The 16789-nt window shown below is 39.5% G+C and overlaps 1 protein-coding gene across 8 annotated transcripts in view; it reads left to right on the top strand.

The window, feature by feature from the left end:
• Positions 1-16789, top strand: part of FOCAD (focadhesin) — a 341519-nt gene that overhangs the window by 232661 nt on the left and 92069 nt on the right. For all 8 annotated transcript variants that reach the window (XR_011964355.1, XR_011964354.1, XM_072596662.1 and 5 more), the window contains one exon: positions 11913-12005. Coding sequence is in view for 6 of the 8 variants with exons in the window: in XM_072596662.1 (XP_072452763.1) it covers positions 11913-12005 (93 nt within the window). In the remaining 2 variants the exon portion in view is untranslated. The remainder of the gene's footprint in view (positions 1-11912; positions 12006-16789) is intronic.

Genomic DNA, 16789 nt, shown 5'->3' with positions numbered 1-16789 from the left:
AAAAAATACTGAACGGATTGTCGATCTCTTTCATTTCAAAGTTCCTGTTGTCTATGTTCTCTTATAAATTTGCTACAGGGGGGCGTACCCCAGTGGACAAAGGACTTTACTTGCTTGCTTCTGACATTGTAAGGCTGCGGAGCACCCAGATTCATATATTTCTTTGTAGTGTGAGTTTATGAGACAAGGTATTTCTGAGGAACACCATACCAGTACTCACCCTGTTCTGTGACTGGTTCATCTCCTTAATTCTGTCTCTCTCTGATTTAAGAAGAAGTCTAGTGGCTTTGTTCTTGAGTAATCTTAGCAAATGACTAAAATTATAAAAATTCTCCTCCCAGAGTAAAACCATGGAAATTTTTTTTTTTTTACTGGGCTAAGAGTCTCTCTCTTCTTTCTGTCTTGAACTTTGAGTTTGTAGACAATCACCGTTAAAGACTGTTGTTTATTAGGAGCATCAAATACACAGAAGCGTATCAACTTGCCATTGTACTGTATTCAGCCTTTGCTTTCTTCAAACATTTCCTAAGGAAACTGACCCTTCATTAGGAACACTGTGCTCTTCCAGCAAGTGCTGGTGTTTGAACATTACATTCTGGACTCAGTAGCTGCCCTTAGCCATATTGTCTTCCTTCTCTCAAGGAAAGTTTTTTTTTCCCTTCTCTAAATAGTCATCTGGTGGCAGGCGATTGATCCAGAAAGAAGCTGTGTAGACACTAAGATGAATTTCTAAAACACTTGTCTTCATTTTTAAAAAGTCACATTTTAGATTATGCCGAAAAAAATATATTGTTCGGCCTTGAGGCCGAAGGGCTACCCGAGCCTTTCTTACCTGTCGTCCAGGTCTTCGGGGATCAACCAGATAAATGTGTTGAGAGAAGAGACTTTCCAGAGTTGAACAAGGGTTAGGCTTTATTCAGGGTCTTAGTTACATGTGCAGGGTGAATTCTTCCTCAGGAGAGAGGAATCCTCCTCCTCCCAAGGGGGCAAGGATTGTACAGTGAGATGATGGGAGCAGGAGGGGGGGGGACCCTCTGCCCTCCAAGGGCCCCTCAGCGCAAAGAGCGCCTTCAGGCTTTCCTGACCCTACTTAAGCTCTCCCGCCGCATAGTTTGCACGTGAATACCGTGCGTGCTCTCAGCCCTTAGCTAGTCAACAACAGGTGTGCTCAGACCACGGGCCAATCTCAAGGGTGGGATGCTCTCTCCCCAGCAAGTTTCCCACTGAGAAGAGGCAGAAATGCATGAGATAGCCCGTGTTTCACGCCTCAATTCCCAGCTGTTCCTTGGGGGGCCTCATGAGAACTCTGAGGTTTAGAAGTCCTCACCTTTACCTGCCTGAGACTGTCCATGTGAAAACTGAGCTTACACCCCCAACAGTATATAAGACCCCGTTGAGGTTCACAAGCTAGAATTGCCTCTCCGCCCCCCCCCCCTGCCACTTTCACCTTCTTCTTGTCATATCTGAAATCAGGTTTTTGAAAAGAGAGATTGAGATTTAACTTCTATATGTAAATTTTTCCACCTTTTTTCTGGGTTAAAACAGACGATTAAAAATTACAGCTGACTGTACTTTACTATTATCAACCTCCACAACTTCCACAGTCCATTTATTCCCGTTTTCTCTCATCTCACCATCTGTTCTGCAGACCCCATTTGCTCATGTCTCACTCTCCTCTCTCTAAAAAAGTACCAGCAGTAAGACTTGACAGCTGGTTAGATATGGAAGCAAGGAGTTATAGATAACATTGAGATTATGAACCTGAGTTACTGGAATCATAATGGTACCTGCAACAGAAATACAGAAGTTAAGAATGGGAATGGAATTCTGTTTTGGAAATGTTGAGTTTCAGGTACAGAACCCATGAGTGCTAATGATCATTATTGGGGGGAGGGAGGGAGGGAGAAAGAGAGAGAGATCAGTGTGAGGGAGGAAAGAATATGTATCATGTAAGGTAGAAGAAACGAAATTCAAAGAATTATTATGACCATATGTAATTTTGTATTAAAAAGTTGTGGAGACATGATGGGTAAGGTATATATATTCAGAACATCTAAGCTTAAACCTTTAATTCTAAACCCAGGCAGCATAATTGTGTTGCAATTACTACCAAAATTCCCTCCTGCCTTTCCAGTCTTATTTTGTATTTCTCACATTCTTTGTTCCAGTCAAATTAGCCTACTGTCTCTGTGTATAAGATGTTCCAGGACTTTTGCTCAGGTCTTTCCATCTAAGGCTGGAAAGGATTGCAGAAACCATCTGATCCAACTCTTCCATTTTACAGATGAGGAGACTAAGGCCCAGGGAGGATATGTGACTACTCCTCCTTTCTTCAAGGCAGTCACTTCTCATTTCTGCTTTTCTGAGTCCCTGACTTCTTTTAAAGGACAACTCCTGTACCACCTTCCACTGGAGGCCTGTTCTGATCCTCCCCAATGGAAAATAAACCCTTTGAGGTCTGGGAATGTTAAATTCTTGTCCTCATCTGGCCTAATATAATATCTCACTTTTAATAGGTTCTTAATAAATGTTAGTTGAATTGAATTACCTTTAATACAATCCTAATTGCTACCAGTTTAACAGGAGCTGTAATTCAGCCCTCTTCCCTTGCCAGCCATTTTTCCTAATACTGCCAGAAACTGGGTTTTAAATTAAACAGATCCCTGTTCAAAAGATTTTCTTTCAAAATTGCTTTTTTTCATTCATTGCTTTATCCTGGGGAGAGAGGAGTGAAGAACTTCCTTATAGCAAACGAGGTAAAATTCTGTCAATTTGGGGGAAGGGATGGGAGAAGAGAGGAGAAGCCCAGTTGACCCTTGTACTCTCAGTTGGCATAATAAACAAGAAATTTGGTATCATTTCATTTTGCCTCATTTTTAAAAAAAATTTTACTACCTACTAGTAGAGATTTACAGAGGCAAAGTTAAAGTGCAAAGTATTCAAAAAAGTTGCTTCTCTTCAGGGTTTCCTCCTGACTTGAACTAGGAGAAAACTTTAGTGTTTCTTAGGGAAAAAATTCATTTGAAAGAGTTGATTTCATTGATGTTCTCAGAAAAGGAAATGAGTCACTAGGAGTCCCCACTGCCCCGAAAAAAATTTCCTAAGGAAGGTAGCCATGTTGCATATGTTACAACAGGACTTAGAAAATGCAGAGATAATTAGATCGCCATGGTAGGGGTCCTTATTACTTACAAGTCTGTGACAAGACTGTGTTCCTGATTTCCAACTTTCTCTTCCTTCAGCCTCCCCTTTTCTTTGCTTCCTTTGTATGGGATGACTGAGCTCAGGAATTCAGCAAGCATTTGACTCATAAGTGCCCTCTGCATGTAAGACCTTGGGGATACAGGAAAAAAGAACAAAGTCTTTACCTCTTCTGTGAGAAGGTTACAACATATGTAAAGATAAGTAAATACAGCAAAGACTATTTTAGAGATAAAGAAAAACAATTGAGAGAATGGGATTTGAGAAGGAAATGTCTTCAGAGCTGAGCCTTAAAGATGATCTGAAGGCTGAGAAGTAGAGGTGTAGAGGGAATTAATGGCACTTGGGGAAGCGGAGGGGGGTTTTATCGTGCAAGATCATAGAGAGGCAGGATATAGAATATAGAATTTAGGGAATAGCTGGGGAGTGACACAAAGGAAAATTTAAACCAAATTTTGTAGGACTTAAAAAAACATTTTGAGGAGTTTCTATTTTATGCTGGAGGCAATAGGAAACCAGTGCAGTTTTTTAAGCAGAGAAACAACATCATCAGATATGTACCTTACATATGCATCTTACATACAAAGATTATTTTCAGTTGTGTAGAAAAGAGATTGGAGTGGGGAGGAAGTGGATGGTGGGAGCCCAACTCAGAGGCAGTTTAATACAATAATTGATGAGAATTTGAACTAGACTTTTGGAAATGGCAGTGTAGAGAAGAAGATGGATGTGAGAGATGTGGTGGAAGCAGAATAGACAGGACTTAGCAGGTGATTAGACATGGAGGTGATAGTGAGGAGGTTGAGACAGTAGTAGTACCCCCTGCAGAAATAAGTTTGGAGAAGAGGTGGGTTTTGGAGGGAAAGACGTAGACTTGCTGAATTTGTGATGCCAGTAGTATTCCTTATTTCAAAGAGTAGCATACTCAGAGGAGGCAAGTGTCCAAACAGCATGAGATAGTACCTAATTAAGAGTTAAATTGTATAGGATACATGGCCGTGCTGGGGGAGTTGAGAGGGAAGGTTTCTAGGGGTATGGGAATAGTCAAAGAAAGCGCTTTGGAGGAGGTTACCACTTGAGCAGGTCCTCAGAAGACAAGTAATGTTCGCATAGGTAGTCAGACTCACTCAGTCACTCATTTATTAATAGAATACTATGTGTCCGGAACTATGCTAAGCACTGGTGATACAAGTACAAAGAAAGCCCTCTGCTGAGAGAGTGGTAATATTTGAAGATGTTGTATTGGTCAAAATTATTTAGTCAATAAGCATTTATTATGTTCCTACTGTGTGGCAGGTATTTAGTAAGCATTAGAGGATACAAAGAAAAGCAAAAGACAGTCCTTGCTTTCAGTGAGCTCATGTCTGACATGACATGACATGCAGGCACCGGTGTACAGACAAGATATGCACAGGACACATTGAAGATGGTCAACAACAAGTAGCTACCAGCATCAATAGGGCATTGGGGAAAACTTGTGGGAGGCAGGATTTCAGCCGGGACTTGAAGTAAGCCAGGGAAAGCAGGAGGTGGAGATGACCAGGGAGAGCATGCCGGGTGTGCGGGACAGCCAATTAAAATGCTGAGAATCAGGAGATGGAGTTTGTCTTATGTGATGAGCAGCAGAGAGGCCAGGGTCACTGGATTACAGAATATGTGGAGGACAGAAAGGTATAAGAAGATTGTGGAAAGGTAGGAAGGGGACGTATCATTCAAGAGCATTGGATGCCAAATAGAGGATTTTCTGTTTGATTCAGGAGGTGGTAGAGGTAGAGCTCCACCACAGCTGATTGAATAGAGGAGTGATATGGTCAGATCAGTGCTTTAGGAAGATCATTTTGACAGCTGAGTGGAGAATGGCCTAAAGTGAGAGAGCCCTTGAGTCAGGCTAACCAACCAAAAGACTGTTGCAAACATCTAGGTGTAGGGTTACAAGGATCTGTACTAGGGCAGTGACAGAGGAGAGAAGGGGGCATATTAAGAAAATCTGCAAAGGTAAAATCAAGAGGACTTAACAAAAAAAAAACTTGGATGTAAAGGTGAAAAAGAATAAGGAATCAAGGATCACACACCTAGGTTGTGAGGCTGAGTGAGAGGATGGTGGTACTCGACACTCACAGGCAGTGATGGGGCAGGAGAAAATCAGCCTGAGTGGCATGGAGAGTTCATGTAGGGGAAAAGAGTTACTGATATATGACTGGTAAGGAGAGTGGTGTGAGATCATCAAACGCCTTAAATTTCATTCCAGTGAGTTTGGGCTTTATCCTGTAAACAGTAGAGATCCATGATGGTTTCTTGAACAAGGAAATAGAGTTTTAGGAAGATTGTTCTGGCAGCAAATGAAAGATGGATTGGAGAGGGAGAGATAATAAATGCCACTTAATGTGGACTTGGAGCCAGGTCAGAATTATGGGGATAACAGGAAATAGTCTGTCACAAATTGGTTGGGGACTCATGTTGGAGATTCCTTTTCTCATATACAGCCACCTTAGCCACACATGACTCTTCTGGGAATTGGGCATGTAACTCTGTTGCAGTTTCTGTGCCCAGTGACCTCAGATTTCCACTCATGAGTCAGCACCATTGAGAGCTTCTGGTGAGATCACCATGTGGATCTGACTCTCTCTCTGTGACCTTTATGGCTCATGATTGGCTGCTAGGCATGATAGTCTCTGCTGAGTATTGCCACCAGCTCCCATTTTCTGGACTCATCTCTATCAGGGCTAGCAACCAGACCATCTTAGCTGTGGTTTCCTAGGTAATAGGGGCTAAAAAGACCACATTTTCAAGGCAGTCTGACAGCTCTTTAGTTGTAGCTACGACACCCAACTATCAGAAGTCATGAGTAGACCCAGGAATGGATCAAAACAAGTTTATGAACAAAGCGACAAAAATTAATTGAAAGCACCTGAAATAGCTCAAAGTACTTGGACTAGATCTCTCTCCTTTACCCTTAGAATCCTAGATTTAGAGCTGGAAGGATGTCACCTTGTCTCACTTTCTCATTTTGTAGATGAGAAAACTGACTGCCAGAGAAGCTTTATAACTTATCCAAGGTCACATCAATCAATCATTCCGCATCAACAAGCAAGTATTTCTTAAGTGCTTACTATATTATTATGCTCACTTAAGAAATGCTTACTGTCAAAGGAGGTAGTATAGTATAGTATAGATAGTGCTTGATAAATGCTTATTCCCTTCACTCTTTTTCCCCTTCTATGTGCCAGGAACCTTGCTAACTGTTGAGAATACTCCCCCCAACCCCTATCTCCTCAAAAAAGCAAAATGAAGCCCTGCTCCAAAGGACCTGACAATTAAATTTGAAGAAATACAAGTATATAAAGACATCCCAGGGAAAGTGAGGCTCTGACACTTATTAGCTATGTTATTGTCAGAGTTATTTTTAATTCTTCACTCTCACTGTAAATGTCCAGGTGCCACATCTTGTAATTTTTTTGACTACAGCATCTTTTGACTTGTCCTCTTTTTTCCAAGTAAACAGTTATCACTCTTGTTTAACCTTTCATCACCTCCTGCCTAGTACTTTAATAGCCTCCTAATTGGTCTCTCTGCCTGAAACACTCTCTTTGGTCCAGTCCGTCCACTAAGCAGTTGCTGAAGTGATTTTACTAAAGTGCAAGTCTCTAGCCATGTCTTCTACTCAGACAATTACAGCAGTTTTCTATTACTTGTAGGATTTTTTTGTAAATTCCCCTTTGACTTTTCTTTTTCTTTTCTTTTTTTTCCATGTAAAACATTTCCATATTAGCCATGTTGGGGGGGGTGGGGTGGCGAAAGGCCAAAAAAAAAAGCAGCAAGAAAAATAAAGAGTAAAAAAAGTATGCTTCATTCAGAGTTGATCAGTTCTCTCTGTGGAAGTGGGTAACCTTTTTCATCATGGGTCCTTTGGAATTCTCTTGAATTATTATCTTGGTTAGAGTTCACCAAGTCTTTCACAGTTGATCGTTGTACAATAGTGCTTTTCCTGTGTGCAGTAAAAGTTGTCCTGGTTCTGCTCACTTCACTTTGCGTGAGTCCACATAAGTCTTACTGGAGTTTCTCTGACACTGTCCTTCTCATTTCTTACAGCACATTAGTACTCGGTCACACTCCATACACCACAGTTTGTTCAACCTTTACTGAACTGATGAGTATCCTCTCTGTTTACAGTTCCTTGCCACCACAAAAAGAGCTGCTATAAACATTTTTGTATTAATATAGCTTTTCCATCCTTTTCTTTGGGATATAGACAGTAGTGGTACTGCTGGGTCACAGGATATGCACAGTTTAATAACCTTTTGAGGGCAGTCTCAAATTGTTCTCCAGAATGATTGTACCAGTTCATAACTTCACCAACTATGCATTAATGTCCTACTTTTTCCATGTCCCCTCTAGCTTTTGTCATTTTTCCTTTTTTGCTATGTTAGCCAATCTGGTAGATATGAGGTGGTACTTCAGAGTTGTTTTTAATTTGCATTTCTTTAATCAGTGATGATCTAGAGGATTTTTTTCATGTGACTACGAATATTGATTTATTTATGTGAAAACTGCCTGTTCATATAATTTGACCATTTGATCAGCTGGAGATCTGTTTGGTTTTTAAAACTCTTCACAACCTAGCCCTTTAAGAAGACTCTACCAGTCTCTTAAAATTTTGTTCTACCATATTGCTCTCGCCTCCTTCCCCCCTCATCCCCCCACTGTTTCTTACCCTCAACACTCCATCTTCTGTCTCTGTATCTTTGTCCTGGCTATCCTTTATGCCTAGAATACTTTCCCTCCTAATGCTTCTTAGAATCCCTGATTTCCTTTAAGATCCAGCTTAATAGTGACTTCTTTTAGGCAACATTTTATTAGTCTCCCTAACCGCTAATTTCTTCCCTTCAAAAGCTATCTTCCATCAACTTCTACATGTTAGTCTATGTGTATGTTGTTTCCCCCAGTTTTCTTATTTATCTTTCTACTCCCAGTGTCTTGCAAAGTACCCTGTGCCTCACCAAGTACTTAAAAATTTGTTAGATTAAAAAAAATAACATGTTCATAAAATACATTTCCAAGTGTATTAGTAAAGAGGTAGATAGTTCAGTGAACAGCTGTAGTTAGGTTACATGTCAGAATGAAAAGGTGGTATTAAAAATCTATATTTTTTGCAGATCCGCTAACTGTATTTAAGCTATTCAGAAAATGTAGAACTCCAGGCTCCAATTAGATGAACTTGAATAATACCTCGACATGAAGAATTCTCCATCAAAAGTCTGTAGGGGGAAGGGATGAAAAGCTTCACTATTTCTCCCTCATTGATAGATCTTTCACCTTCAAAGTTTATATGATTAACTGACTTAATAATGTTCTGTCAAGATATTTGCCCTGAAATGAATTTAGGATTTCTTCATTATATGTATGCTCAATTTTACTCAAGCCATTTATAAGAAAATTATCAAATTTTAGCATACTTCAGTAGTGTAAAGAAATCCCATTAAGGGAAACTTTTATCAAGGTTCTTTGACTCAAAAGAAACAGGAAGAACAAAGAATCATGTAGTTAGAACAGCAGATGTAAATGGGGGGTGGGGGAGAGAAAGGAGGAAATCAGAGGTTAATGGTGAAATAAAAATTCACAGGTAAGCAAAGCACTCCTCATTAATGTTAAGCACACAGCTCATAAAACAAGGCATGTTAATGCTCCCTTGATGTACATATTATTATCCAGAGAGTGAAAGTACTCACTTTCAGCTGTGCTGCAGACGCAGTATTAAAAAATATTATGAGATGCCACATTTGGTTCTGTGATCACCTAACTTCCATCTCCAGAAAGAGAGCGTTGTGTCATTGGTATTAAACACACTTGATCTCGGGTAATTATGTGGAAACAATGCCAAATTCAACATTTTCTATTGCTAATTTTATTTTCAAAACAGTTTTTCCTATTCTTGTTCTTAGGAAAGTGGGAGTTAGGCACAGGCACTAGAGGCACAGTGGAGAGAAAGTCCTTCCAACCTGAAATGGCCCCCATTTCCACATCAATGCATTTCCGACCATTTGTTTAAATACTACCTTGGGCCCTCTCTCTAGGATAGCATTAGCTTTCGAACTAACAATTCAATCATATTTTAAGCAGCCATTTACTCTCCTGTTAATAGAAGGAAAAAATCTAGTTACCATAGCAACTCACACATCCCACAGTAATTAGGGGGTACCTAAAATCGCCAAACTACACTTCTGGCAGTGTTTTCTTTGGGAAATGTGTAATAATAAAACATAAATATGCTTCTTCCCCTTATTCAAAATTTCCCCTAATTGTTTATTCTTCACTCTTGCCAACTTTCTTCCATCTGGTCATGCAAAAGAAGTTTTTAAATAAAAAATAATAAAGAGACAAAGGAAAAAATGTTGATTATATCATAAACACCATACAAAGCCACCAATAATCTTATGAGTTGAGAAAACACTCAGACTGGGTTTAGCCGAAATTAAACAAATAGAATAAATGACACACAGTTAAAAACTAGTATCAAATGTCCTTAAAACACATCTGAAAGAATTTGCTATGAATTGAAGAGTTAGGTAGAGAGAAAGATAGCTGACAAATCTAAACCTTTTTTCTAACTTATCAGATCTACCCTTTTATATAATATTTGATCTGGAAGTCACCTTAGACCTGCCTGTCTGGTCCAGTACCCGTCTAGTGACTTGCTTAGTATCGCACAGGAAGTGACATCACTAGAACTTGACCTTTTAAACTAACTCCCCCTGCTCCCTTTTCCCCTGGAATTTTACTAATAGCTTAAAGTGAAATACTTTTATAGGTTTGTGTTGGGTAATATACAGTAACTTGAGGAGTTGGTCCTTTTAAATGTTCATTTATTAAGCAAATGTCTATAAATTACATGAATATTATATAAAAATATCATTAATACCTACTGTATTACTTACTGTAGATAAGCGTTGTGCTTTATCTGCTTGGGCTAAAACAGAAAACAACAGTCCTTAATGTGCAGGAGTTTTTGATATCATATGGGGCAAATAAAATATGTATACAAATAATTGAGGTTACCAGTAGAAGTTTAATTACATGACCTATGATTTTACAGAAATAGCCCATTTATTTTCATTCAGTAAGGTGCCTTAAGTCCCTGTTGAGGGGAGAATGGAATATGGGGGATGAGAACTAGAGGGGAGGAGCAGAGTTAATCAGCTCAGTTTAGGCTCTCTGGCCCCAGGCCGAGTTGTCTTGACTGGTACATGACTGAACAAACAAACAGTTCAGCTGGCCTGTCCTCTCTAGCCAACCCTAGGCCATCAGGCTTGACACCCCATCCAACTCTCTGCCATGGTTCTCACTCATCTGAAAATTTTCCTCCCCTCTCCCCCTTCTTCTCCAAAAATTAAATCAGCATTATCATACCAACATTTTCATAGAAGGAGTTTGTCATTTGACTTCCCTGTTCATCAGCTTGCCGTTCTGCGACTCCTCTTACGCTCCCTTCCCCCTATATGTTTGTGACCTTCCCTCCTCCTCCTGTTTGAATGAATGTGAGCTCTTTGCGTTAGGGATTGTCTCATTTTTTTATTTGTATCTCTAGCACATAAAACATGCTTGGCACATAATAAATGCTTTTTTGTTCATTTATTAAGCAGCTCTTATGTGCCAAGAACTGTGCTAGGCACTGCAGATAAAAAGACGAAAATGTAGTGATCCTTATCCTCAGGGAGCTTACATTCTATTGGAAAGAATGGGAGAAAGAAAGAAGTAAAATATTCCTCATGAGCATGGAATTAAATAAAAAAGAAATCTTAGAATATATAATCTGCTTCATTCCTCGCTCCATTAGGGGCTAAAATTTATTGCCAATAATCTCACAGAATTTGAGAGTTAAAGGAACTTGAAAGACCATTTAGTTCAATTCACACAGGAAAGCAATCCCCACCATAACACACCTGACAAATGGCTGCATAGCCTTTGCTTAAAGACTTCCAGAGAGGTCAGTAATAACTCATATTCAGATAATATTTTAAGGATAACAAGGTACTTTGCCTTCAGCAATTCTATGAGAAAAAATAGTGCAATGTTATCGCATCATTAGTGATATGGAAACTGAGGCACAATGGGGTTGTTAAGGAAGGAAACAAGCATTTTTCATCACTGTGTGCCAGACACCTGGGAGACAGATATTATTATCATCACCCCTGTTGTAAAGAAACTGATGCAAACAGAGGTTGAGTAACTTTCTCAAGGACACACAATTAACGAGTGCCCAGAATTCTATCCACCTTTATCTATTACAACACTTAGCATCCTTTAATGAAATAATAGTTAAATATAAATGTATAAATATTAAGCATTTCAAAGTTTGAAAAATGCTTATATGCATTACTTGATTATTTATAGAATTTTTCCCTCATTTTCAAGAACAGATTTATACTGAGCTCTTTTTTTTTAAATTTTTATTTCATTTTACAATTACTTCCCTTCAAATTAGAAATTTTTGAGCTTGTTTTCTTTTAACCTAAAAATCCACATTACTTTCATGTAGATATTTCTCAAAAGATCTTGTGGGCTGTCATTTTCTCTAGATTGATTTTTTTTTTTAGTAAGCAAAGATTTCTATACTTGAAGGGAAAGGTTAGATAAATTCATTTAAAAATGATTTTATAGTAATAATTTTGTATTAAAATGTCTCTAATTAATATTGTGATTAATTTGTCATCCAGGTGAACATCCAGCCCTCAGAGTGGCATCGCTCAATCCTGCTTCCGCAGTCCTGGCTCGGATTTATGAATAGAACATACCACGCAGTCCTACAGGTATTTAAATATCTGGGATGCTTTGTATGCAGTGGAAATGATACTTTGTCACTGTTGAGATATTTTAAGCAGCGCTCATTTGGAAAACTAACTTTGTCAGAAGTGTAACGATCCTTTTGAGTCTCAGATATATTGGAGATGTGTGCAGCGTATCATAGCTTAAGGAGATCTGAAGTGAGGAGCACAAGGTTTGTGTCTGTGCTCCAGCATTTTTTAGTTGTATCATTGTTGGGCAAGGCGTTTAATCCAAATGAGCCTCTGTTTTGTCCTCTATAAAATGGAGAATATAACATATAATACTTGAGAAAAAACAGTATGATGTAATAGAGAGGGTGCTAGCCATCCGGAAACAGGACAGTGTTGTTTCAAGTCCTGTCTCTGACGATCAGGAGCAAGTCACCGTAATCTCAGTGCCATAAGGAGATCTTTAGGACTCTGTACATTTCAGGAGGAGGTGCTGATCTGCATCAGTGGAAGGATTGGCCATTCCTGGACTTTTCCACACTGATGAAAAAATAAGTCTGGTCTACATATTTGCGCCTAAAAACTTGTGTCACCTGTCTGAGGATTATTTTGAAGAAATTGCTTTATAGACTGAAATGAACTATTTAAGCAGTACCTCTACCAGGTCTGTTTTCAAATATGATTAGGGGAAAAGGAAAAGAACTTCTGTGTTCTAAAGTGTTTGTAGCAGCTCTTTGCGGTGGCAATGAAATAGAAATTGCAGGGATGTCTATCAATTGGGGAGTGGCTGAACAAGTTGTGGTAGATGATTGTGACAGAATACTACTGTGCTATAAGAAATGATGAGGTCAATGATCTTAGAAAAATATGGAAAGACTTGCATGAAATAATGAAGAGGGAAATGAGCAGAACCAAGAGAGTATTGTATATAGTAATAGCAATATTGTTTTAAGAATGATTTTGAGTGAATAATTCATTTTAATTATTATAAATACCCAAATTAACTATAAAGGACATATGAATAAAGACGCTGTCTGCATCCAGAGAAAGAACTGATAAATAGAATTATTTATAGAATAATTTTACACACACACACACACACACACACACACACACACACACACACACACACACACACATACCTATTTGTGTCTAACGGTAGCCATCTCTAGAGCAGTGGAAGCGGAAAGGAAGAATAAAAAAGAAATTTGCATGATAACTTTATTATATATTTAAGAGAAATATCAAGATGTGCATAATAGATTTACATAATAGATTTCATGTGCAGTCATCTTTTATTATACTGTGTTGTGGAAATGCTTGTTTTATTCCATAAATTAAAACTGAAATAAAAATAGCAAATGTGAGTTACTTATTAATAACAGTTTTCAGATTTTTTTTATAAGATCTCTGAGTTAATCAGCATGGGTAGCTCTGGGTGGGAAGCTTTTTTTTTTTTAAATTTATTTATTTAACTTTTAACATTTATTTTCACAAAATTTTGGGTTCGAAATTTTCTCCCCATTTCTCCTCTCCCCCCACCCCAAAACGCCAAGCATTCTAATTGCCCTTATCACTGATCTGCCCTCTCTTCTAACATCCCTCCCTTCCCGTGTCCCCATCTTCTCTTTTGTCCTGTAGGGCCAGATAACTTTCTATACCCATTACCTGTATTGTTTATTTCCTAGTTGTATGCAAGAACAATACTCAACAGTTGTTCCTAAAACTTTGACTTCCAACTTCTCTTCATCCCTCCCTCCCCACCCATTCCCTTTGGGAAGCAAGCAATTCAATATAGGCCGGCCATATCTGTGTAGTTTTGCAAATGACTTCCATGAGAGTCATGTTGTGTAAGACTAACTATATTTCCCTCCATCCTATCCTGCCCCCCATTGCTTCTGTTCTCTTTGGATCCTGTCCCTCCCCAAGAGTGCTGACTTCAAATTGCTCCTCCTCCCACTGCCCTCCTTTCCATCATCCCCCCACCCTTCTTATCCCCTTCTCCCCCACTTTCCTGTATTGTAAGATAGGTTTTCATACCAAAATGGGTGTGCATTTTATTCCTTCCTTTAGTTGAATGTGATGAGAGTAAGCTTCATGTTTTTCTCTCACCTCCCCTCTTTTTCTCTCCACTGAAAAGTCTTTTGCTTGCCTCTTTTCTGAGAGATAATTTGCCCCATTCCATTTCTCCCTTTCTCCTCCCAATACATTTCTCACCGCTTAATTTCATTTTTTTAATGTATGATCCCATCCTATTGAGTTCACTCTGTGCTGTGTGTGTGTGTGTGTGTGTGTGTGATCCCACCAACTACCCATATGCAGAGAAGTTTCAAGAGTTACAAATATTGTCTTTCCATGTAGAAATGTAAACAGTTCAACTTTAGTAAGTCCCTTAGGACTTGTCTTTGCTGTTTACCTTTGCATGCTTCTCTTCATTCTTATGTTTGAAGGTCAAATTTTCTTTTCAGCTCTGTTCTTTTCATCAAGAATGTTTGAAAGTCCTCTATTTCATTGAAAGACCATTTTTTCCCCTGAAGTATTATACTCAGTTTTGCTGGGTAAGTGATTCTTGGTTTTAGTCCTAGTTCTTTTGATTTCTGGAATATCAAATTCCACACCCTTCGATCCCTTAATGTAGAAGCTGCTAGATCTTGTGTTATCCTGATTGTATTTCCACAATACTTGAATTGTTTCTTTCCAGCTGCTTGCAATATTTTCTCCTTCACCAAGGAACTCTGGAATTTGGCCACAGTATTCCTAGGAGTTTCTCTTTTTGGATCTCTTTCAGGAGATGATTGGTGGATTCCTTGAATACTTACTTTGCCCTCTGGTTCTAGAATCTCAGGGCAGTTTTCCTTGATAATTTCATGAAAGATGATGTCTAGGCTCTTTTTTTGATGATGGCTTTCAGGTAGTCCCATAAATTTTAAATTGTCTCTCCTGGATCTATTTTCCAGGTCAGTTGTTTTTCCAATGAGATATTTCACATGATCTTCCATTTTTTTATTCTTTTGGTTTTGTTTTGTGATTTCTTGGTTTCTCATAAGGTCATTAGCCTCCATCTGTTCCATTGTAATTTTGAAAGAACTATTTTCTTTAGTGAGCTTTTGAACCTCCTTTTCCATTTGGCTAATTCTGCCTTTTAAAGCATTCTTCTCCTCATTGGCTTTTTGGACCTCTTTTGCCAATTGAGTTAGCCTATTTTTCAAGGTGTTATTTTCTTCAGCATTTTTTAGGGTCTCCTTTAGCAAGGTGTTGACTTGCTTCTCATGCTTTTCTTGCATCTCTCTCATTTCTCTTCCCAGTTTTCCCTCCACTTCTCTAACTTGATTTTCAAAATCCTTTTTGAGCTCTTCCATGGCCTGAGCCCATTGAATATTTATTCGGGATGCTTGGGATATAGAAGCCTTGCCTTTTATGTCTTTCCCTGATGGTAAGCATTGTTCTTCCTCATCAGAAAGAATGGGAGAAGATATCTGTTCACCAAGAAAGTAACCTTCTGTGGTCTTATTTTTTTTCCCTTTTTTGCGCATTTTTCCAACCAGTTACTTCACTTTTGGGTCTTTGTCAAGAGAATGGTATACTCTGGGAATCTGTAAAATCTCATTTCCTCCAAGGTGGCACAATCAAGCGTGTGCTGGTCTGGGTGCAGGGAGGGATTTTTATGCCTAGAATCTTAGCAGAATATCCTCTCCACAGCTACCTGGCCTCCAGTTCTGCCAAGCCAGGACTAGGGAGCTGGGATTCAGTCAAGCTGTGGGGGCAGGACCACCATTCAGCGTGAGGCAAAGACCAGCTGCCTCAGGGAGTCTACTCAGGGCTGAGGTAAGACTCAGCTGTTCAGTGCCCCCAGGGGTTTTTATGCTCCAACAGTGGAGCTTCTGAACGGGTTGCTGTGCAGCTTCTGTGTCAGCTGCCTGCTGCTGGAGCTATGGGAAGGCCCTTCTCCCTTCCTGGCTAGCTGACAAAACCCTGTCACTGACCTTTGGTGCCTGTGGGTTGAGGGATCTGAGGACCCGCTGCTGTGACTGGAGATTCCACCCCTGAGGTGCTACCAGAGTCTCGTTGAGCCTCGCTGCTGGGCCAAGGCTGAGCTGAGCTCCACGCTCAGCTCTGTGCCCGGCGTAACCGACGTTTCCGTGGGCCTTTCAGATCATCCATGGCTGGAAATCTCCTCCACTCTGTTGTTCTCCACTTATGCTGCTCCAAAATTTGTTGAGAATCCCTCTTTACAGGTATTTTATGGGCTGTGGGGAGGACCCTGCGTAAGTGTATCTTTTTAGTCTGCCATCTTGGCTCTGCTGCCTTTTTTTTTTTTTTAACCAATGCTGAGCATCTCACCCCCAATCTCCATCTTAGGGAATTGTCTCTGGGAATTGAGAAGTCAAGTTAACTTGCCAGAAGCTGCAAAGCCAAAAAACTCCTCATTAGTAAGAACTGAATCCAAGGCTTCCTGACCATCCCTCTGTAACTTAGTAGACTTCTTAGTAGAGTTGCAATTAAAAAAAAAAAATTCCCTTCTGGCCAGTCTGGGGATGAGCCTCTCAGCAGATCCCAGCTGAATTTTTAGTCACTGAGGTCACTCTTGTGGCCATTCTTGAAGCATCTCCTATTTGGTAGAACCTCTTAGAGGTGTTCTCTGCACTTCCTACTGATCCCAGGGTGTCTTTCACATCTAAGGTGAGATGCTGGAGTAGGGCTTTACAGGAGGTTTCAGATGAGGCTTTAAAAATATAAAGAACACAAAAGTTTTCATTGAATTCAGAACAGGTGATGGTGTCCTAGGCTTTTTAATTTTTATTCCTAAAGAAAGTATTATA

Source organism: Notamacropus eugenii, chromosome 3, assembly GCF_028372415.1.
Source record: "Notamacropus eugenii isolate mMacEug1 chromosome 3, mMacEug1.pri_v2, whole genome shotgun sequence".
Taxonomy (NCBI): Eukaryota; Metazoa; Chordata; class Mammalia; order Diprotodontia; family Macropodidae; genus Notamacropus; species Notamacropus eugenii.
The sequence above is the reverse complement of the archived record's forward strand: the minus strand, read 5'-3'. Positions and strand labels throughout refer to the sequence as shown.